General features: G+C 46.8%; 1 protein-coding gene across 1 annotated transcript in view; it reads right to left on the reverse strand.

The window, feature by feature from the left end:
- The window catches only part of MSI2 (musashi RNA binding protein 2), a 534424-nt gene that overhangs the window by 174269 nt on the left and 337127 nt on the right, over nt 1–23028 (reverse strand). The window contains exon 7 of the mRNA XM_042782154.1: nt 17767–17815. Within this exon, the coding sequence (XP_042638088.1) occupies nt 17767–17815 (49 nt within the window). The remainder of the gene's footprint in view (nt 1–17766; nt 17816–23028) is intronic.

Consider the following 23028-nt stretch of genomic DNA (forward strand, 5'->3'; position numbering starts at 1 on the left):
ATTTCCAGACTACATTTCCTCATTGTCACTCAGAAAAATTGCCAGGTGTTTCCAAAGTAGTTTATACATAAATACACTAGCTGAATCAGGAAATCTCTTTCCAGTGCAAATGAATCAACTTAATTAAAAGAAGACTTAGGATGCCAAGCCTAGAGATTTTGGAAGTGGTAAGGAAGTCTAGAAATTTATCTGCAAGTAACATGTACCTTTCTACCTGGCCACCCTGAGGGAAGTGTATAAGCATCTTAAGCACCTGTACAGTTGTTGTTAGAGAACGAGCTCATTTTCAACACATAACAACGTATGTGACAGAGCAGTCCTGCCCCGTAGGGCTTTCTAGGCTGTAATCATTACAGGAGCAGATCTCCAGTTCTTTCTCCCTAGGAGAGGCTGGATGGGTTGGAACTGCCAACTTTTGGTTAGCAACTGAGTGAGTTGAGCAACACCTTTACCTCAGTGTACAGGGCAGCTATAACATCAAGGTTTTTGTTTTTTTTTTTCCAAGACAGAGAAGGAACTCATTATTTGCTGGGTTAATTGTACCTTCCTTAGGTACTATAAAGGAACTCTGATGGCACAGTGGTTAAGGCATTCAGCCACTAACTAAAAGGTCAGAGGTTCGAATCCACCAGTGCTCCACGGGATGGGGAGAGGGGGAGGGAGATAAGGCAGTCTGCTTCCATAAAGATTTACAGCCTTGAAAACCCTATGGGGTCACAATGAGTCAGAATAGACTTGATGGAAGTGGGTTTTGGTTTTGAAGGTATTGGAAAAACAGGAATGCTCCCTATATGTCTCTTCAGTTCTCCAAAGCACCTTCTGGAAAACATCTGTAGCTCCTACACTGCCCTCCAGACAGAGGCTGCTACGCCTGCCTCCATTTTGCCAGAGAAGTGAACAGCAAGGGTGAAGGCATAGAGCGCAGAGGAAGCCAGGATACTCAGCCAGATGAGAGGAGACCCAGTGGGGAGGACGTAGGCAATCCCCTTTCCAGCAGCTCAGCAATAGTCCCGTGGCTAAATCCACCCCCCTGTTTGCCCCGCCCCCCATTAAGTATCAAACACCTGCTATTTGCTAGCAAAACAGACAGTGCCTGTCCTCAAAGAGCAGGGAGAAGACAAATCAGATATCAAACATAAAACAACCATTAAGAACCGACTGCTGCCATCTGCCATAAAGGAAAGTTACCAGGAGCCACGTGAGTGGACAACAGACGGCACTGACTTAGTCTGGGGTTCAGGAAGATTTCCCCAGGGAAGGGACACGTAAGCCCAATCCTGAAAGATGAGTAGGAACTGGCCCACTTATGCCTGGGAGCAGGCATAAAACCATTCCTGCAGCATAAGGAACAACATGTGTGGGGTCCTGGCTTGACTCCAGAGATGTGATGAGGTGGGGGTCAGTGTGGCTGCAAGGAGCATGGAACAGAAGATGAAAGGAGGTGGGGCCAGGCCTCAAAGGCTCCTGCAGACCAGAGTGAACGTTGTAGACCCCAGCCTGAAAGTGACAGGAAGCCAGCAAAGCATTTTTGGTAGGGGATGCCTCGATTCATCACCAACACAACCGAATGGTGTTTATTCATGCCTTCCACTCCTCACCTGGACCACAAAGGGCCACACCCAAGACATCCCTGTCCTCCCAGAGCTGACACATTAGAGCCCATCCCAAGAAGGGCTCCCCAGGTCAGGATGAAGAGCTATGCTCCACAAGCAGTCTGCCTGTGTGGGTTTTAACATTGAAAAAGGTCCCTTGAGCTCCTCTGACCCAGGCGTTCCCAGCCCTGATCATACACTAGCATCATACACTAACCATCAGCGTCAGGCTCCATCCTTCCGGTCTCCCTTGACTGATCTGGGGTGGGACACAGGCACTGGTGTGGTGGAAACACTTCCCCAGGTGATTCTAATGTGCAACCAGGGTTAAAAACCACTGATCTAGTCCCAACCTCTGACAGGGAAACAATCATTCATTATACGGAGGCTCTAATGCTGGGTTTGCCGGATGACTCATCTCATCCAGACCCTCCTAACTGTTCTGGTAACATAGTGCCACTCTAACAAGAATATACCAAAAATGAGATGGCTTGAACAAGTAGGAGTTCATTCTTACAATTTAGAGGCTTTAAGTCCAAGTTCAAAGTGCCAGGCTCTAGGGGCTGGGTGAAAGCCCCTCAACCTTGGGGTCCAGCTCTGCCTCTTGCTCCCAGCCCAATGGAGCTAGAGGCGTTTCTTCACTCAGACAGCTGCTGGCTGCTGAAGCTAATAAGCCCAAGGTTAACAAATAAAAAGGCACAGTCGCAATGTTACCAAACCACGCGGCAGGCCACTAATTCAAGACCATTTTAAGTCCCAAAGTTGGCAGAGCGTGGTAGGCTGCTAAACAATGATACGACTACATGCAGGGCCCAAGCGTGCCATAAGCTAGAGACTATCCCCAAGGTTTCTTTCTCCTTATATACAGGAAGCAGACCACATCCCCAAGGCAGCTACTCAGCTGTTTGTGGTAAATCCCACCATGGAGTTGATTGCCAGTCTCATCATGGGGAATAAATACCACCAGCTGCCCAGCCACTCAACCAGGCCCAGCCAAGATGACATACAAATTTAACTACCACACTAACCAACCCTGTCTTTAAATGAGAAACCAAAGTTGACCATAGGAGAGGTAAGTGGCTGTAAGTCATCAGTGAAATCTGAATTCCAACTGGAGGAAAAGGAGGAGGAAAGGTAAAGTTTGGAGATGATCCCTCCTCTGGTTTATTGTGCAGCTGCACCAGTGTGGAAACATGCATGGCCCTAAGAGATATGGGAGCATTGGTGGTTCAGTGGCAGGATTCTCCCCTCCCACATGGGAGACCCACCTTTGCTCCCTGGCCAACGCACTTCATGTGCACCCACCACCCTCTGTCAGTGGGGTCCTGCATGTTGCTATGATGCTGAACACGTTTCTGCATAGCTTCCAGACTAAGATGGACTAGGAAGAAAGGCCTGGTGATCCACCTCCAAAAATCAGCCAATGAAAACCCTGTGGGTCACAATAGTTTAATCCACAACTTCTCACGAGGATGGTGCAAGGCTGAGCAGTATTTCATTCCACTGTGCATGGGGTGGCCGTGAACTGGGGGCTAACTCAATGACAGGTGACAGCAACAACTACAGAGATTTCAAATGCGTTCTTGGGTCTATGCCCACGCTCACTCTGACACAACACAGCAGCTGGGGTGGGGCTGGAGGAAGCCCCGGGTTGGCGAGAGACACACAGAATAGGGGCCACTGTTGCCTCTGTGTCTATTCTGGGCCCAGAACAGATGACATCACCTCCAGCGGCAGTGGAAAGCGGAGTCATGAATCATCCAAGAATGTGGCCCAGCCCTCGGCGATAATAACTCGGATGTCAGCACTGCATCTACTGCAGATTTGGGGCAGTGGCGCCAGCTCCGCCCAGGGTGCAGGAGCACAGGCACCAAGCTGAGAACATCCAGGGAGAAGGAGGCACTTCCAATTATCTCCTGACATCAAGATGGGGCGGCAAATTGAGGAAGAGATTTCAAATTTGGAGGGAGTGCTCAAAGGCGCACAACTTTGATCACCTGAAAGTCACGGCAGTTATTTTTACACACTGCTGGGTTTGCCAGGCAAACCTGAGGATGAGGAGACGCACATCCACACAAGTGCTGTAATTATTAATTACTGCCGTACCCACCGGCAGCCTTACAACTGGAGACCTGCAGGGGTTACTATTTTGACCCTCGACTGCATTAATTTATCTCAAACACTCACTCTAGGATTGAATTTGGCAAATGTGCCTGCCTGGAAGGGTTTCTGGGACGACATAAAGAAGTCAAGAAGCATGTCTGGCAGCTTTTGAAGTGCGGTATTGTCTTACTATGCTTCCTTTCGTATTTTTGCCAGGGTGGAGGTAGGGACAGGTATGTAAAGACGGCGAGATCTGTACTGCCATACATGTGGGCTCTCCTGACGTTCTTTTCTTTTTTGCCTGGTTTTTGTTTCCCTAAACAGTTGAGTTGAACGAACCAATCAGAAATACCAGTCTAGTGAGTGTGGTTTGCATCTTGGAGAATTGGGGATGCTGACAGCTCCTAAGAGTGTTGGTTATTCTTTGGCTTATAAAGAAATGACTGAGCCCTAAAGGCCACTAAATTGCAAATTAAACCTTAGTGACACAGAGAGTTTCAAGTGTCTCTAACAAAAAAATCTTTAACATCTTAAAGTCATTGTTTCTGGTCCATTTCAGGGTCTTTGGCTAAATTAGACTTGGGCAAGGCAGGAACTGTGTCAGCATCTGGGGGCTATGTTCTCAGCAAGGTAAAAAAACCTCTCATTTCTCTTGCACATCATTTTGCAGAGGGAGCAGCTGTGATGTGGATAAGAACGTGCAAAGAGAAAAGGCTATGCTTGGCCACCAGGACTACAAGTCGACAGTGAGCAAGGGGTGACATCCAACAGACAGTGCAGCTTTGTTCTCCATGTTGGAAAACTCGATAGTGTCTGCTAACAGCTCTCAAATGTTAACATTTTCTCCGAGAGGCAAGCTCAGCCTGTACTTCCCAAGCAGTAGTTGTAATAGTATTCTTATCAATAGTAAAATAACAATAGTTATTACGACAATCATCTCGTAGAAAACCTAAAGGACAGAGTAGAGCTGCCTCATTTGGTTCCTAAGGCTGTAAATATTTACACAAGCAGACTGCCACATCTTTCTCCTGCAGAGCAGCTGGTAGGTTCAAACCACCAACCTTTCAGTAAGCAGCCAAGTGCTTACCTACTGTGCCAGCAGGACTCCTTCCTGTTAAGATTAAACCAAACCAAACCAAACTCACAGCCGTCAAGTCGAATCTGACTCATAGTGACCCCTCCTTGGGTTTCCGAGGCGGTATCTCTACAGAAGTAGATTGCCCAATCTTCCTTCTGAGGAGTGGCTGCTGGGTTTGAGCCACCAGCCTTCTAGTTAGCAGTCAATTGCCTTAGGCATTATACCACCTTACAGTCTTGGAAACTCTATGAGGCAGTTCTACCCTGTCCCATAGGGATGCTATGAGTCAGAGTCGACTCTCCAGCAATGGGTTTGGTTTGGTTTTATGATAATAATGATAAAGCTAACATCTATACAGTCTCCCAAGGGTCAGATGCTTCACATAGATTAAACCTTACAAGTCTGTGAGTTAATAACATTAACCCCATTTAATTGGTGAGAAAACAGAGGTTCAGAGACATATAATAATGTGGCCAAGGTTACACAGCTGACAGGTGACAGCACTGGGATTTGAACCCAACAGCATGACTTTAGACCTAAGCACTCATGCTTTTGTCTCATGTCCCAGACACCTCACAAGCTTCATTAACTATGAATTTGTCTTGACTCCTAAGCTATAATAAGCAATGGGGACATAACAAGGAGCTCTGGTGGTATAGTGGAAGACATTTGGCTGTTAACCAGAAGGTCAGTGGTTCAAGCCTACCAGCCACTCTGTGGGAGGAAGATAGGGCAATCCACTTCCACAAAGATTTACAGGCTTAGAAATACAAGGGGACATAAAGGAGGATTATGTATTATGTATGTACCAGCTTCCCACATGTTTATCAATCCCAGTTTGGGTTAGGAAAATGATTTTAGCTTTTTTTTTTTTTTTTTTTAAATTAAAAAGCACATTGTGCTCTTGGGAGGAAAGGTGGCTTGCAGGTCCTCCCCCTTTTGACCTTTCTCCCCTCCTATATAGAATGAACTCCCAAGAACCAGGTTTCTTTACAGATGGGGCCAGTCTGGCTATTCTAATTATAGCACATTGTCTGGGACAGAACCTACTAAGAAAATCCTCATCCATCTAGCCTACTCTGTTTATGGAAAGAAAAAGACAGAGGAGACTCAGAGGGAAAGGATCATCGGCTGCACGTAATCATGTTTTGTTGGCTTAGCCTCCTCAGTTCTTCTCTGACAGGAGGGAAAACTCAGACTATGCAGGGCCCACACCTCATTCAACAAAGTATCGAGATGCCACACAGTGTGTGCACACTTTTAACCCTGAGGACCCATAATCACAACCAACTTTAAAAATATTTACACATGTCAAGAACAAGGTGAAAGTGCCAACAGTCATTGTGTCAGGATGCTGGGATTAGAAAGAATTTTTTTCTTTTGAAAATTCTCTTTCATGTTTTATTACTACTCCATTTACAATTCAAACTGGAACGAATTTTTAAAACTTTCACTAAAAAAGTAAATGTAATAAATGCACACAGTGCAAAATTCAAAAGGCAAAAGACTATACAGTAAAAGGTTTTATTTTGTATCTAAACTTTCAGTCACATAATCATCTTCCCCAGAAACAAGCACTGTTTTTATTTAGGTATGTTTGCATCAGTCAGTAGGTGTATGTAATACATGCATAAAATGTCTGCATGTTTGCTACGGCCAGAGAGCGGTTTCTCTGCGTCCTAGTCTTTCACACTAATCAACTGATTTAAGTCAGACCAACCCATTGCCATCATTCCTACTTTTACAGATACAGAATCTGGGTAACAGAGAGGTTAAGTAACTTGCCCAAGGTCACACAGCAATTAAGTGGCAGAGTTTAGATTCACATACCAGCTGTCTGGCTCCAGACATTCTGCCTCTTTGGTACCAGTTTATTGTTGTTATTTGCTGTCAAGTCGGACCTGACTCATAGCGACCCCTCCTTGGGTTTCCGAGGTGGTATCACTACGGAAGTAGATTGCCCAACCTTCCTTCCGAGGAGTGGCTGGTGGGTTTGAACTGCCAGCCTTCTGGTTAGCAGTCAAGTGCCTTAGGCACTATGCTCTCAGAGCTCCTTGTTACCAGTTTAGTAGGCTGGTTTTAGAAATGTTTATGCACATATGTAAGCATATGGAGAGGGGAGGGGAAAAACACCCACAAAACTTAAATGGGCTGTTTTTAGTTTGTGTGCCTGAAGAAGCTAAACCAATGGTCTTAAACAGGGGAAAGTCCTAAGGCTGATGGTGCACCCACCATTTGCATCTCATTTCACTCTCCAGGAGAGGTGCACAATCTGCACAAGTGAGCAAAATAGGACACAAAGCCCTTCAGTAACTTGCGTGAAATTATGTCCATGGGAAAGCTGGGATTTGAAACCAAGTGCCTAAGGCATCTGACTGCTAATCAGAAGGCTGGCAGTTCAAGCCCACCAGCCACTCTGTGGAAGGAAGACTGGGCAATTTACTTCTGTAAAGATTTGCCGCCAGGGAAACCCAAAGAGGGTCACTATGAGTTGGAATCGACTCGACAGCAGTGAGTTTTTTTTTTTTTTTTTTTTTAATTAGCCAAAGGTTGGCAGTTCGAGCCAGCCACTTATAGATGCCTTGGAAGAAAGTCCTGGTGATCTACTCCGGAAAATCAGTCACTGAAAACCCTATGGAGCACAATTCTCCTCTTGACACACAAGGTGCCTGACCATGAGTTGGAATCGGCTCAATGGCAACTGCTTTGTGTATAACTGTAAAACTCAGGTTCTTTGCAACATACTGTGCAGACAGAGAGAGGTACAGGTGGGCTAGCCTATGGCTCCCACACCTTTATCAGCAGGGCCTGAAACAGAAGCTGAGGTCCAGAGCTGCATAAGAGCCAGGACCCCTCAAGGACTCTCACTCCCACTAGGGTGGCAGCTGCCTCAGCTTTGGCTTACCCCTGGCCCAGGTCTGGAGGCCCTCTCCAGCCTCTCCCTGTTCCGTCATGGCAAGAAAGGGGACGTTTGAATCAAATCGCCAAGCTAAAGTCTCCTTTTCATTCAGGTCTCCACGCTCTGCCCTTACCGAGATCTTAAAACATGTTGTGAGAACTCAGAGCCTGGCCCTCTGTGGAGAACAGAGCCACACAAAAGCCTCATTGTCCCTCTCTACAAAAACCATTTCTGGGTCAATGAAGTTGCTGACCCCGAGCCCACTCCCTTTCTGCTTCCGAGGGCCACAGGCGGGAGGGAGGCAGGGAGGCCTATTAGCTCACCACCCTTTTGGTGCCAGGGCTTTTATTCCAGAGGAAAGAAGTTGAAGATTTATACTTGGGCTAAAGAAGATGCAGTTCGTCCACACTGGCCAAACTCCCCGGGCTCTGCAGGCTCCCTCTTGCCCGGGGCGTCCCTGCCCCCAGGCCTGTTGCTAGGGAGTTGAGAGCTTTGTGTTACCCTGTGTCTACAAAGAAAGGCAGGTGAACAGAAACCGAGCTACTGTGTTGATTAATATCTCAAGAGACAGCACCGGAATGGGCGCTTCCGGAATTTAGTTAGCTCTGGAAAAAAAATAAATAAAGCACACTCCTTGCCTTCCTGTCAGAAATAAAATTAAGGTCTAGATCGATCTGGGGTATCTGCAGGAATCTTTAATGGCTTCGTCTACATGTTTTCAAATCCACATTCCCCTTCAATGCTGCCCTTTTAATTGGTTATTTGCGAGGTCACGTCTGCACCAATTTCTCGAGAAGGCTAATGGTGTTTATTTAACGAGAAAATAAAATGTGCAGACAGCTCTGGGGCTTGCCTCCAGAAGATGACTCTGGTGGCTGCGGAGGCTGGCTACCCCGTGCAGCCCCTTCTTCACCTTGGTTAAGGACTGAATTGTGCCCTCAAAAAAGATGTGAAGCCCCGACCCTGGTGTTGGTGAATGTGCCCTTGCTTGAGAATAAGGTCTCTGAGATGTTATCAGTTAGGTTATATGAGGTCATAAAGAGTGGGGTGGATCCTAACCTCATCTGGGTGGTGTTTAATAAAGAGAAGAACAGACACAGGGACAAAGAAGGTACTGTGTGAGGACGCATGGACAAGCCAAGGAAGGCCAAGATTTGCCAGGAGCCACCAGAAGCTGGCAGCAGCAGGGGACAGTTCCCTCAGAAGGAATCGAGTGGCCGATACTCTGATTTCTGGACTTCTCCAGAACTGTGAGACAATACATTTCTGGCACTAAGCCACCCACTTTATGGTGTTTTGTTACCGTGTCCTAGGAGACTAAGACACCCTCCATTGCTGCACTTCTTCCCTACAGGCTCTGGAAGAGATTCCGAGATGGGGAAGCTAACTGGCCAAGCTTCCAGAGGAATCTGCTGAGGGGCTGGGCTAAGGTCATTCAACAAAACACAGGAAGGAAGTGAGGAGATAGAGGCAGGTGTGCCCTGATGGTGGGCACATGCTTACTGTTTTGGAGCTAAATACACAAGCAAGCCCACACTCCTTCTAAACCCAGGTAGAAGCACAGAGTTCTGAGAAGACAGGCTTTTCTCCACGAAGCAAGTGGTTGTCCATTCAGGCTACTGCTAAACTTGGCAGTTCTTCCTCACTGTAAGTTGAAGTGTGCCTGACTGCAAGCCTGCAAGTAACTCTTCCAAATGACTCTCTTCAAGTACCCAAAACCAAACCCACTGCCATAGTCGATTTGACTCAGAGAGATCCTACAGAAAAAGTAGAAGTGCCCACAGGGTTTCCAAGGCTATAAATCTTTATGGAAGCAGATTGCCTCATCTTTCTCCCAAGGAGTGGCTGGTGGGTTTGAACCACCGACCTTTTGGTTAGCAGCCAAATATTTTAACCACGATGCTACCAGAAATCCTTTCAAATGCCTAAAGGCAGCAATTAATGTCCCTTCCCAATCTCATGCCTCCCCTCTCTCCTCTAATCCAGGCTACCCAATTCTGACCATTCTTTCCTGGAATCCTGGGATATCAATGTCTTTCTTAAACAGCTGCCCCCTCACCAGAGAGCAGATTAACAGGATCATCCCCTTGCCTGATCCAGACCCTCTACCTGCATAAGAGAGCCCAACTGGCATGGTTGGTAGCCACATCCTGATATTGACTAGCCTGGAAGCTCTGTGAGGCCAAGACCACCGGTGGTTGTTAGTAGTTTATGACAGACCGGCAGCTTTCATGTCAACTGGCTTTCAGTTCATCAGGTGCAGAATCAGGATCAATACCAATAGTGATTAGCTCTCTCTTTACAAGTTTCCAATAAACTCCTGACCACCACCTCAGACTTGGGTAGGGGGGAATGTGATGGGCACTTCACAGCTTAGCATGTGGGGTGAGGGAGCAGACTGGAGAACTGGGGCAAAATACAAAAGGCTTAATTAACCCCAGCAGGGAGGACCACAGCCCATCTTGCTCCAGACCTCAGTGGTATTTTGTAGGGAAGCCTCTGTCACATCAGCACAAGTGTCATCAGCAGCTGGGATTCCATATATTCTTATCATGTTTCCTACCCCATGTGGCAACCCTTCTCTTGGACAATATCCAAAGGGACCTACCAGCTTCGCCAAACACATTTCCTCCTCGATCCCACAAAGTCACATTTATAAGTTGTAAAGTCCCACCCTTCTTCCCAAGGTACACTCAGCAGGCTGGGGTCCGATGAGGAAGAACATTCACACATTATCTCTCACATGTCCACCTACCAATGAAGCAATGCCTTTTCTTTGTCTTTTTCTTTTTAATTTATGCCTTTGTGAAACATTGGGAGAACAAAACAAAACTCTTTTTACATGTTCCTTCTTTTGGGGAAAGAACCTTGAGGCACAGTGGTTAAAGCACTGGCTGCTACGCGGAAGTCCGTGGCTCAAACCCACCTTGATGGCAGAAGGATGTGTGTGGCAAGTGCTTCTGTGAAGATTTACAGCTGTGGAAACCCTATGGGGCAATTCTACTCTGTCCTACAGGGTCACTATGAGTTGGAATGGACTCATTGGCAATGGGTTTAATTTTGGTTGGGTCGTTTTGGAGAATAGGCACCAACAAACAAATAACTGCAGTGCAATCCTTAATCATCTTCATGTAACGTACATGAAAAGAGGCAATCTGTACTTCACAGGTCAATTTCAAAAGTGAGTGTCTAGAAGGTATTCAGGACATTAAATGCTGTTTTTTTCTCCTTAGAAAAGTATTATCTTCCATCACAGTTTCAGCTATGTCTTATTAACATCATTTTAATAAATAAACTGTACAAATTACTGAGATCTTAAACTTGTGCCAACTGCTTTTTGTGGACAGAGATATTGTACAAAATTCACAGGAGAAACCAAACTCTTAGTCCAAGTGCCTCACAGGGAGTTGCCCAGAGTGCTTCCCTCTGGCTGGATCCCTGCCATCACCCTGCCATTCTAGCCCAATAGCTCCCAGTAAGACACAGCCACCGCAGGAAAGATTCTCTCGGCACAGAGGCCTGCTGGTGAGGTGCCCTCTCAAGCTCAGGAAACCATCCTGGTGTAGGGTTGGTAAAGGGATAGGCCAGTTGGGGTCCTGGATCTTTGAGGGTGATGGGTGGCTCTGTCTCAGAGCTGTTATTCTTCTCCAAAGCCATTAGCATTGCACTTAATAAGCGACTGCTAACAGTTGGGCAAGGAGCCATCCATCATACTAATCTTTATTTTTCTCTCAGTGTATCCTGTTCCTTCGCCTCTGGCGATGTTCCGGAGCAAACAGGCCTGCTGGGTAATGGAGCCACGAGGAGTGGGGAAGGCGGTGCCTCCAAGTCGCCTCCTCTGTACTCTGCCAGAAGCCATTCCCTCTCCAGCTGACCCTCACACCAGGCTACCCAATGAGCTTCAAAGATGCCTGGCTCATTTTCCATTGGGCCCCCAACCATCCAGCTATCCCTGATGGGCTAGTTTTGAAGGGACCCCCCCCAGTACAGGGTTCATGAACCTGGGACCCTGGGGCAGAGGGAGGGACAGATGAGGATCCCCTAGAGTGATGCCCCTTGGGAGGCTCCTTTCCACCATAAGGACATTAGTGTAAGATGTATTTCAGCAGCTAAGACCTCCACATTCATTCCGCTTTGAGAGGGAAGGGGCCTGTGGGGGAGAATGGAGAGATCCCAGCAAGTCTACCCTCACCCCCATCCTTTGGCTCTCAACTCCCTAGCCTTCAGCCAACAAAAGACAGCAAATTAGACGGACAGCACCTTGTTGCTCCTTCCCTCCTTCTCCCTCCTCAGTCCAACTCTGGGATCAATATCTAATGCTGAATTCAAGATCTTATCTGACTTTTGCAAGGATAAGGCAACAAACTTTCCCCAATGATTAAATCCTTTGATGATCAACCCAATATTTTTCAGGCCACCTCTAACAACTTTTAGAGAGCAAATGAAATGACTGAGAAAATTGGAAAGCCAGCATTCTCTCTTTCCCCTGTGGGCACAAATCATCTCAGGGAAGCCATGAAATGAAGTGATGGGTGGGGCCAAGGCAGTCGCTAGCTTCTATGAGGAGTTCACTTTCTTGCCCGGCTGTGGGAATGTGCCCTGTGGCATTTCAGAACTACGTGCCTTAGTTTCTCCATCTGCAATTGGAGGTGCACTATAGTCCAGCAAGAAGGGAGGGTATGGAGAAGATCTAATCACGATGAAGTACTTGAGCCTGTAAGATTAGACTCCCCTGCCTAGCAGTGTGCTTGCAGAGAGGCTGAGAGCCTGGGCTCTGGGTTAGACAGGCTGGGTTCCACCCCAACTCTGCCCTGACTAGCATGACTCTGGGCAGCGGCGTTCACCCAGGACTGTGTGTTGTAAAGATTCCACAGTGTGTGCGGGCACTTTGTATATACATGCTCAGAGAGACTTGGCTGTCTCTCCCTGAGTGATAGCATGACCTGGTTAGACAGCAACAGAACCCACCCATCATGGGTGCTGTGATGTGATACCCAAGTCCCTCTTCAGGAGCGAAGGATTTATTCCCTAGCTGCTGTGAGGGCTGCCCAGAGATGGCCCCCAGCAGTCGGTCCTCTCCAGGAGTTGCTCAGCTGAAAGAAGCAGCCCTGTCTGAGGTCACAACCCTTTCCTGGAGTGGACTGCACACAATGACTGTTGAACTCATGGGTATAGAGCCTCGCCCTATGGTCCCACCTGGGCATCATTCTAAAGGACCACCGTCCTGTCTTAAGAGCCTCCCCAGAACATCATAGGCAGACTTGTCCCTCTGCCCACCTCTGCCCAAGGGCACTCCCTAACCAACCTCCTGCATGCTAATCCCTATCCCAAGTCTACTGTCCAGGGAACCCAAATGGAACAACTGCCCCTTCTACACCACCAGTTAAAAAGAAGGGGGGGAGCCGTTAATCTTGGACAGTCTCTCAGTTAAAAAGCCCTGGAATTCATCAACGTCCCCCACCCCTACACACACACACACACACACACACACACAATCCAGTGTTATTGAGTCAATTCTGATTCACAGTGACCCTGTAGGACAGAGTAGAACTGCCCCATAGGTTTTGCAAATAAATCTTTACGGAAGCAGACTGCCTCATCTTTCTCCCATGAGGCAGCTGGTGGGTTTGAACTGCCAACCTTTTGGTTCAACACTAGGCCCTCTTATTTCACAGAGGGGGGAACCTGAGATGTTCCGAGAGGTTAGGAATGATGGATGCCCTGGCAAACGTCCAGGGAGCAGCAGAGGCTGGAAGGAGGTTCACGGTCTAAGGAGAAAGGTGGGATGACTCCATAGTCTCCGGTTCCACTCACTGTAAATCAGAGACCGAACAGGGACCCCTTTCCAGCTTCCGGGACGGAGGACATGGATACTCCACACAGTTGTCCTTGGAAGGTTCACTCTTTGTTGCCCCCTGGAGTCTTTCCCATGGGACTAAGAAGGCCAAAGTAAACCCAAATCCCCAGTGCTGTCAAGTAGACTGACCAATAGTGATCCCACGAAGTGTTGCAGTAGAACTGAACTCAACAGGGTTTTACATTTTTTTTTTTTTCAGAAATAAATCTTCTGAGGCACCTCTGGGCGGATTCAAACCTCTAACCTTCTGGTTAGCAGTGGAGTGTGTTAACCAGGCACTCCATGGTGAGACCAAAGTACAGAAGTACTGTGGGAAGAAACACAGGCTCGCACTGCTGTGAACAGGAAAACAGAAGCACCAAGCAGATGGACCCTGAGGGCCAGCCTTATCACCACAGGGACCAATGAGGGGCAAGGAGCAAGGATACTGCTCTGACCTCTAGCTTACAATGGGCAGTGTGGCAGAGGAGTGGGTCCCCTGATCCTGGCGACCTGACTCTCAGGCCAGGCCCTGTCCCGTGTTCACTCCTCCTTGCAGCAGCTGTCCCGGCACCAGGGGCAACGAGGCAGTTCACAAAATGCCCGTGGAGTGGACAGACTCAGCCCCAAGCTGCCCAACGGGGCTGGTGGAGAAGTTGGATAAGTGCCGAGTGTGTGCTTGCCAACACCTGGGGGCTCATGGCAGGGCCTCTTTAAGAAGAAAGCGGGAGGCGATGCCAGCCAGAGAGGTGTCCTCAACTTCTGCTACAGCAGCACTTTCCTCTTGATAAGATAATGGAAAACAGGACTCTGAGGAGGTGAGGGGAAGGTGGGGCAAGGTGGCTGGGGAGGATTTGATTTTCTGGTGCTTATCATCTGATTCCAAATGCACACTTCCATCAGGCCACGGATGTGTGGGCCGCTCTCTCCATACACAGGATTTGTGCTTCTCTTCTGGTATGTTTCTTTTTTCAAAAAAAAAAAAAACAAAACCCAACAGCTTCTACTCCTCTAAGTGCTCTGAATCACTGAAGTATTACCCCAGCTTGAACATGTGGTTCAGAGAGAAATGCCTCCTCAGCATTTGGAGGGGCTGTTGTTGTTATGTGCCGTCGAGTCGGCCTCGACTCATAGTGACCCCTCCTTGGGTTTCTGAGGCGGTATCACTACAGAAGTAGATTGCCCAACCTTCCTTCCAAGGAGTGGCTGGTGGGTTTGAACCGCGAACCTTCTGGTTAAGCAGTCAAGTGCCTTAGGCACTGTGCTACCAGAGGGGTTTAGAAGATGTGTAAAGGCCAAGCCCCCCACCTACACATAAACAAAACAGGGAGGAGGAGACTCCTGAGGCAAGAAGCAGTTCAGGAGCAAAGGGGAGGCAGGTATCAAGTTGTGTCCTGGTGAAGCATCTTGGGGCCCCTCAGTCCTGCCTTCACTTGCTCACCCCACAAGCATCAGGCCCTGCAGGCTGCATCCACTCAGCTGGCTTCCTGGGCGTGCAAATGTCCAGTTGCCCAGGGCCTCATGCCTTGTTTAATGCTCTGTTGTTGCCATCTTAAAATTTTTTAAATAATTGTGTTGTTGTTGTTAGAAGCCATTCACTGAGTAATTTTCAACTCACGGAGACCCACTGCGACAGAGCAGAACTGCCCTGAAGGGTTTTCTAGGCTGTGAACTTTACAGAAGAGTAATGGTGACAGTAACAATAAGAACTAACATTTATTCAAGGAGCCTTGGTGTCACAATGGTTAAGCTCTTGGTTGATAATCATAAGGCTGGCAGTTCAAACCCACCAGCCACTCCGTGAGAGAAAGCTATGGCAGTCTGTTTTTGTAAAGATTAAGCCTTGGAAATCCTATGGGGGCAGTTCTACTGTCCTATAGGGTCGCTATGAGTCAGAATTCATTCGACAGCAAGAGGTTAACATTTATTCACAGTTGATGGTATTTCAAGACATTACAGTCTCCCAACAATCCTACAGTGGCCAAAACACCAAACTAAACTCACTGCTGTCGAGTCAGTTCTGACTCTCTGACTCACAGCAACCCCTCCTTGGGTTTCTGAGGCAGTATCTCTATGGAAGTAAATTGCCCAATCTTCCTTCCAAAATGAGCCTAGTAAGTTTGAACCACCAGCCTTCTAGTTAGCAGTCAAATGTCTTAGGCACTACACCACCTGAGCTCCCAATCCTGTAGGGAGGTACTACTACTATTCTATCCCCATTTGGCAGATGAACAAACCGAGGCATAAAAAAGTTAAGTGATTTTTCCCAAAGTCACAACAACCCTCCGGGGGCTGCTGTGAAGATCAAGTTAGACCATGCATATGGAAGTGGAGCTTTGGGAGCCACGATATCAGATCCACAGAATACAGATACTCAAGGATAACCGTGAACTGCCTATCACTGTCACCACCTCCCTCCCACAACAAACACCATCATTCTCCCAGCACCCCACTCTATTACCACCATGTGTTCTTCTTTCCTTCCTTACCTTCCCCCAACCCCACTCCTCCCCACCTCTCCTCTTTGCAACCAAAACACCACTTGATGCCAGAGTTTTCCATCAAGTTCTCAATTTCCCCATTTTGAGGATGCTGTAGACGGATGCAGGAGAAATCGGATTATCTGGCATACTCAGGAAGTCACCCCATCCTCCCATCCTGGCAAGCAAGCACACCCCCTTGGGCGCCTGCCTCCCTTTCAGTCAGCCTGCCTTCTCCCAACAGGAGAGACAGAGAGTCAGCGCTGGTAACCGCTTCTAATCACAGGTGATAGCAGGAACGTAAACAACACAAGAAGCAGCTAAATGCAATTCAGGGGACGAGGAAACAACTGCTCCTCTGCTCTCCCCTCCCCTCCCCTGAGAACACCCAGACTCCACTTCCTGCCACCACTCCCCTTGGAAACGCCTCTCATTAACATCCCCGTTAATGGGAACCCCAGAAACCTTGAGATGCTGGAGCCACCTCTTTTGATTCTACTACCTCTAGGGAGGTTTTATGAGATTCCCCCAATTTTGCTCAGTTTAAAGCAATAGTTATAACTTTTTTTAGGGGGTGGGAGGTTAGAGACTCCTTTGGGATCCTGTTCAAAGTTAAGGAGCCCCATCCCAAGAAAAGCAATACATAAAACATTATGCACATAATTTCAGAGGGTTCACAGATCCCAGATTAAGACTTATTTTCCAAAAACAGAGATGGGAGAATATGGACATGAGAAAACACAAATAAATGTGGATTTCCTCCAAATAGTAAGGAGGCACCAGGAACTCTGGTGGTATATAGTGCCTAAGGCATATGACTGCTAACCAGAAGGTTGAGAGTTCAAACCCACTAGCAGCTCCACAGAAGGAAGATAGGGCAATCTACTTCTGTAAAGATTTACCACCTTGTAAACCCAATGGGGGTCGCTATGAGTTGGAATTGACTCAATGGCAGTAGGTTTAGGTTTGTTTTTTTTTTTAAATCTCTGTACAATGGTTAAGGGCTCAGCTGCTAACTGAAAGGTCAGTGGTTCAAATGCACTGAGCTGCTCCAAAGAAGAAAGACCTGGTGATCTGCTTCCGAAAGATTAGCCAAAAAAACAAACCAAATCCATTGCTATCAAGTCCATTCCAACCCATAAAGACCCTACAGGGCAGAGCAGAACTGTCCATAGGGTCTCCAAGGCTTTAATCTTTTCCAGAAGCAGACTGCCTTGTCTTTCTCCCACAGAGTCACTGGTGGGTTCAGACTGACAACCTTTTGGTTAGCTAGCCAAGAAAATCCCATGAGGAAGTTCTACTCTGTCACACAGGGTCGCTATGAGTTAGACTTTCCTCCAAACCACTCCAAAACAACAATAATCTCTGTACACCTTGCACAATCCTACAACAAGGCTCCCCCATCACCCTTTCACTCTTTAGATTGACAGTGTGCTTCCAAACCACCTCCTTCAATGCAAATTGAGAACTCAATTGAGTAATTGCTATGAATAATTTCCACTTGGATCACTTAGCATTGAGGTTAGCAAAGGACTAAGAAAGCCAGGATTAGAAAGAGGTATCTGAATGTGTGTGTCAGGTGTGGCTGTAAAATGGAAATGGTATCAATTGTTCAGTATTTGGATTCTCTGTGATATGTTGCACTCCATGAACATAGATCTTCAGCATGTGGTCAACTCTACCTGCTTGATTCTGGAATATCCATTGTATGTTTTATCAGTGTAACTGGGGATGGGAAGAGATGGAGGCAAGGAGAGGTGAAGGGGCATCCTTCTTACCTCTGTGCCTGTTGGTAGTCTTATCAAACATCAGCATCGCATCCTCCACCTGCAAAACAAACACAGAACAGAGCCTGCTTTAGGAATTTTAATAGACTATGCAAAACATTAGGAGCTTTGGTAGCTTAGTGCCTAAGGCGCTTGACTGCTAACCAGAAGGGCTGGCGGTTCAAACACACTAGCCACTCCTCAGAAGGAAGATAGGGCAATCTACTTCCATAGTGATACTGCTTTGGAAACCCAAGGAGGGGTCACTATGAGTCGGGTCCGACTCCACGGCATATAACAACAACAATGCAAAACATTATAGGTTGGGGAGTTTTTCTGTTATATGAATAAAAGTGGCTTGGCAAAGAAAATCTGAAACTATAAACAAGTAGGAGAAAACATTACTTTTCTTTCTACTGAGCACAAACGTAACTAACATCTAGTGGAGTATCTGGGTGGCACCAACAGTTAAGTGCTGGACTATTAACCAAAAAGTTAGCGGTTCAACCCCACCCAGGGGCACTGTGGAAGGCAGGCCTGATGAGGTGCTTCCGAAGGTCACAGCCGTAGGAACCCTATGGAACAAAGTTCTACTCAGGCTCACATGGAGTTACCACATGTCAGATGCGACTTGGTGGTAACTGGTTCTTGGTTTTGTTTTGGTATTCCTCTTTTGCCTTTTTTTTTTTTTTTTTTTTTTTAATATAGGCCAATTTTAATAGTTTAAATCCTTTGCATAAGGAATTGTTTCCTTGCCCCTCTTTTCCCTCATTATCACATCACAACATTGAAACAATTCCCTGGTTACACCATGTGTACCCTGAATGCCATCGTGATCACGACAGAACTTTTCAGAGTGAGAAGTCACAGTTGACTTCATCATTCTCATTCTGATGGATAATTTGTTTCCATGGATCTTTAACACCCTGATGCTAGGACCTTTTCAGAAATATCAAGGGGAGAAAATACCAAAGGCATCCTCTCTCTCCTCATAACCGAAGTCCCCTGGCCCCATCCTGTAATCCTTTGGGAGATATTCTAGCAATGGGAAGACTTAAGGAACCACACTCTTCCCAAGCAAATCTCAAGAAGAAACTCACTCTCCATGAGCCAAATTTGGCTTTGGCCTCCACTCTTCTTACTTATGACCGAACCCCTTATTTAGTACACAGCTTTACTGTGGGTGTTTGTCCTAACCAATGAAGTACTCGTCTGGGAAGAGGACCAGGTTTGGCCAGAGGAGCAGCCGGTCTTGTTATTCATTTTGTGCCCAAGGTCGGTGGTACAAATACAACCCACCCCACATGGCTGTGGCTGGACAAAACCGTCAGCCAGAGGGCTCTGTGCTCAGAGCGATTGCAGTGTGTGTGTGTGTGTGTGTGTGTGTGTGTGTAGCTAAGAAGGGCAAACACTGTTCATTTGAGCTCACAGGCTCCCAAAGAGCATGGCGGCCTGAGCTAAACCAGCCGAGAGAAGGAATCATAAGCTATTCATTTCTCACTCTTCCCAGACTACAATCTCAGATGAAGGGGTGAGAATGGGGAGACACAATAAAACTAGGTTTACAACAGGGCCTCCAGACAAATCAAACCTATTTTTCTAGATGCCATCAAATATAACGGGGAGAAGCAAAGTCAAGGTAAAAATGGAAGGAGGGGTTAGGCAAGCTAGACATAAACCTTGAAGGGACTGGCACAGCTTAAAATTCCCTTCTCAAGCCAGGGCCCCCTTTTGTTGCTAAGCAACCGAGACTGAACAAACAGGCTCCTGGGGCCATCCCCTTCTGGTCCCCACTTGTGAAGTCAGTTACTGGGGAGAAATGGCCTTGCATGGTGACTACTCCTCCAGCAGGCAGCTGCCCTCTCTCTCCCAGGCATCAGGCTGTCAGGAGTAGGTGCTGCTTGCTGGATATGATTTGAACTGGGGCTCCTTACCAGGCCCCTTCCCCAGATGCCCATCTCAGGACAAACTCCAGGCACCTGCTGAGGCCATACGCATAACAGACACAACAGCTTCTGCCTCACATACACCACGCTAGCAAAACCACCATAAGATCAGCTGGTTTGTTTGTACACAGAGTAGTCACACTTGAACATATGGAACCTCAGACTCAGACCGTGGGATTCGATAAGAATCGGAACGCCTGGGGTGCGCATGGGTAGGGGGCGAAGCGTACTGAGTATCATGCAGGTAAATGTGACATCTGTTTTGTGCCCATCTCCATATTTTCTAAGATGTTTGCCAAGTCCTTATTTTGAGCTGAAAATGCCTAACAGTAAGGAAAACAGCCTCCCTTCTGTGTTGGCCATGTTTTGGTACTGAAACGTAGATCCCCTTAGGAAATATTTTGAATTTAAAAACTGTATTTTTAAAACCCCCTTTCAACAGTGCCCCACTGGCTCTCTCTTTTTCTTCCTAAGTTTGAATGTTTTCTAATGCTGCCCTCTCGACATTCACTCCACCCTGGTGAGCGTGGGGGAAGATCTGTGTGTGTTTTTCAGAACAACCATTGTCAGGAAGAATAGAACTCTTTCCACCATAGTCTGGTTGTACAATGGGACCTGCAAAGACCTCCAGAACAGAGAGTGTGTCAGGGCGAAAGAAAATTTCTATTAACACTTTACAAAATAAAACATCTAAGAAGTGGCTAGAGTGGAAAGAGAAAGGGAAGAAAAAAAAATCAATATGGATAAGTCCCAGTGCTTGGGGAGGAAAACTTTTCAGCAATTGGAAAACACTTATTAATTCAGAAGCATCAACATGATGGAGATCTGGCAGAACAGCAAGAGCTGAGATGAGGAGGATTTGCATATACAAAGACTGGGTAGAATGAAGAAGGGCCTCACATGCGGGGCCATTTCTCACGGTTCTGTGTGAATCAAACAGAAGAGGCCTGTATGAGCCTCCATCAAGGGGAAATAAGGGCCACAGTCAAGGTGACTGGCATTCAACCTCGGGGTGAGCAAACTGATAACTTATTCACTCACTCTCTCACTGCCCCCTTCTCTCTGACTCTGTTTTTGTCTCTCTCTCTCTCTCTCTCTCTCTCTCTCACACACACACACACACACACACACACATACACACACGAAACCCAGTTAGTTTAGCTGCCTGTGCAGAGTCATGAACTTCATGCAAGCTGGGCTTCATTCAAGGTGCCCTGATAGCACAGACAGTTAAGTACTTGGCTGCTAACCAAAAGGTTGGCAGTTCAATCCACCCAGTGGCTCTGTGGGAGAAAGATCTGGCACTCTGCTTCCATGAAGGATCACAGCCATGACCACCCTATGTAGCAGTTCTATTCTCTTGCATGAGGTTGCTATGAGTTACAACAAGAACAAGGCATCATTCAGGGTTCCAGAAGAACCCTGAAGTTTTTTCTGGCCTCAAGTAGAAAACACCACTGTTGTTGTTGTTAGTTGCTGTCAAGTCAATTCCAATTTATGGAGACCTCATGCATGTAGAACCACATGCCATAGGGGTTTCAAGCTGTGATCTTTCAGAAACAGAAAGACAGGGCTCACTTCCAAGGTGCTTCTGGAGTGGGTTTGAACTGCCAACCTTTCAGTCAGTAGTCTAGCCACTTAACCATTTATGCCACCCAGGGACTCTGAAAACACCATTAACCCTTCTGAAATGTATCCTCAAGGGATACTAATCAATGCGAATAAGAGATAAATTTTTATGTCTCTAAATAATACACATAACAACAACAAAAAATAATTATTTAGGTCTCAAATTACACAGGTCCATGGTAGAGCTGCTGCATTAATGACTCCACACTCACTACCCTGTAATTTTACAGTTCTTCTCCCCAGAGAGGCACACTCTATTTCCTACCACTGGAATTTGGACTTGACTTGCTATGGCCACTAAAATGACGTGGAGAGAATAATGTGCCCATTTAGGTCTCATCTCAAGAGCACATGTGTGTTTCTACTGTTTTCTCTTGCACTTCTGCCAATACCATGAGAAGGACATGTCCAGGCTAGCCTGCTTGAGGATGAGAGACATATGGAGCAGAGCCAAGCTGATAGCTAGTCAACTCCAAATGTGTAAGCCCAGCCAAGACCAGCAAAAACCACTCCCAGTGGACTCCAGATACTTGAAATAAACACTTATGATATGCTACTGAGGTATTATGATCGCTTGTTACACAGCATTCTTGTGGCCATAAGTAACTGGTACACAGTCCCTATTTAAAAAACAAACAAACAAACCAACAAAAAACCCAAGCTCACAATCTCTCAGCTATTACACAGCCATTATAAAAAAATAATACTAGAGAGTGAACAAAGGGGAGCACAGGAGTGGGAGCAGGAAAAATGCTGAATGTGGACCATTAAACCATCAGGTTTCACATTCCAAATGGAACACAGGTATTAGGGTGTGGAGGGACCTCTCCTAAATCTCACCCCAGCAGCAAGGTTGCAGACAGAGATGCTAGAAGGGCCAAGAGAAGTTGGCAACTCATTCTTTACTAAATGAGCACCATGAAGATCAGCAATAATTAGCACTCAAGCCAGTGGGTGATGCCTCTCTAATCCTAATTCATTTAATGAACGAGCGGACTCTCTTTATAATGAGTCAAAAGACTGATTTTAAGTCAGACATTCTTACTGGGGGATTTTAAAAGTAGCCAGATGGTGTTGACCATATCCAGAGGTCAGACTTTACCTAGCCCAGGTCATGTACTGGCTCAATAGGAAACCTTTAAAGTGACAATGATGCATGGCCACTGAGATAAAGCGAGAGCAAAAATTCTGCTGGCCAGGTTGGCTGGCCAAAGAGTGGGACTCCAGAGTATGGTCCCAGACTACCACCTCTTCTGCCCAAAGCTTTTGGGTTCCCCAGGTATACAGTAGGGGAGTAAAGCCAAACTGATCTGGGGATGCAGAAGAAAACTTGCTCTCAAAAAAATATAAACAAAAAAACTCACTGCTGTTGAGTCAGTCCTGACTCATAGCAACCCCTTCTTGGGTTTCCGAGGCGGTATCTCTATGGAAGTAGATTGCCTAGTCTTCCTTCTGAGGAGTGGCTGGTGGGTTTGAGCCACCAGCCTTCTGGTTAGCAGTCAAATGCCTTAGGCACTGCGCCACATGCTCTCACGGAAACAAAAACAAAAACCCAAACTAACTGCCACTGAGTCAATTCTGACTCATAGCGACACCCTCTGGGTTTCTGAGGTGGTAAATCTTTACGGAAGTAGACTGTCCAGTCTTCCTTCCACGGAGTGGCTGGTGAGTTTGAACCGCCAACTTTCTGGTTAGCAGT

This window comes from Orycteropus afer, unplaced genomic scaffold (genome assembly GCF_000298275.1).
Source record: "Orycteropus afer afer isolate SDZICR_OR568_19922 unplaced genomic scaffold, OryAfe1.0 scaffold00249, whole genome shotgun sequence".
Taxonomy (NCBI): domain Eukaryota; kingdom Metazoa; phylum Chordata; class Mammalia; order Tubulidentata; family Orycteropodidae; genus Orycteropus; species Orycteropus afer.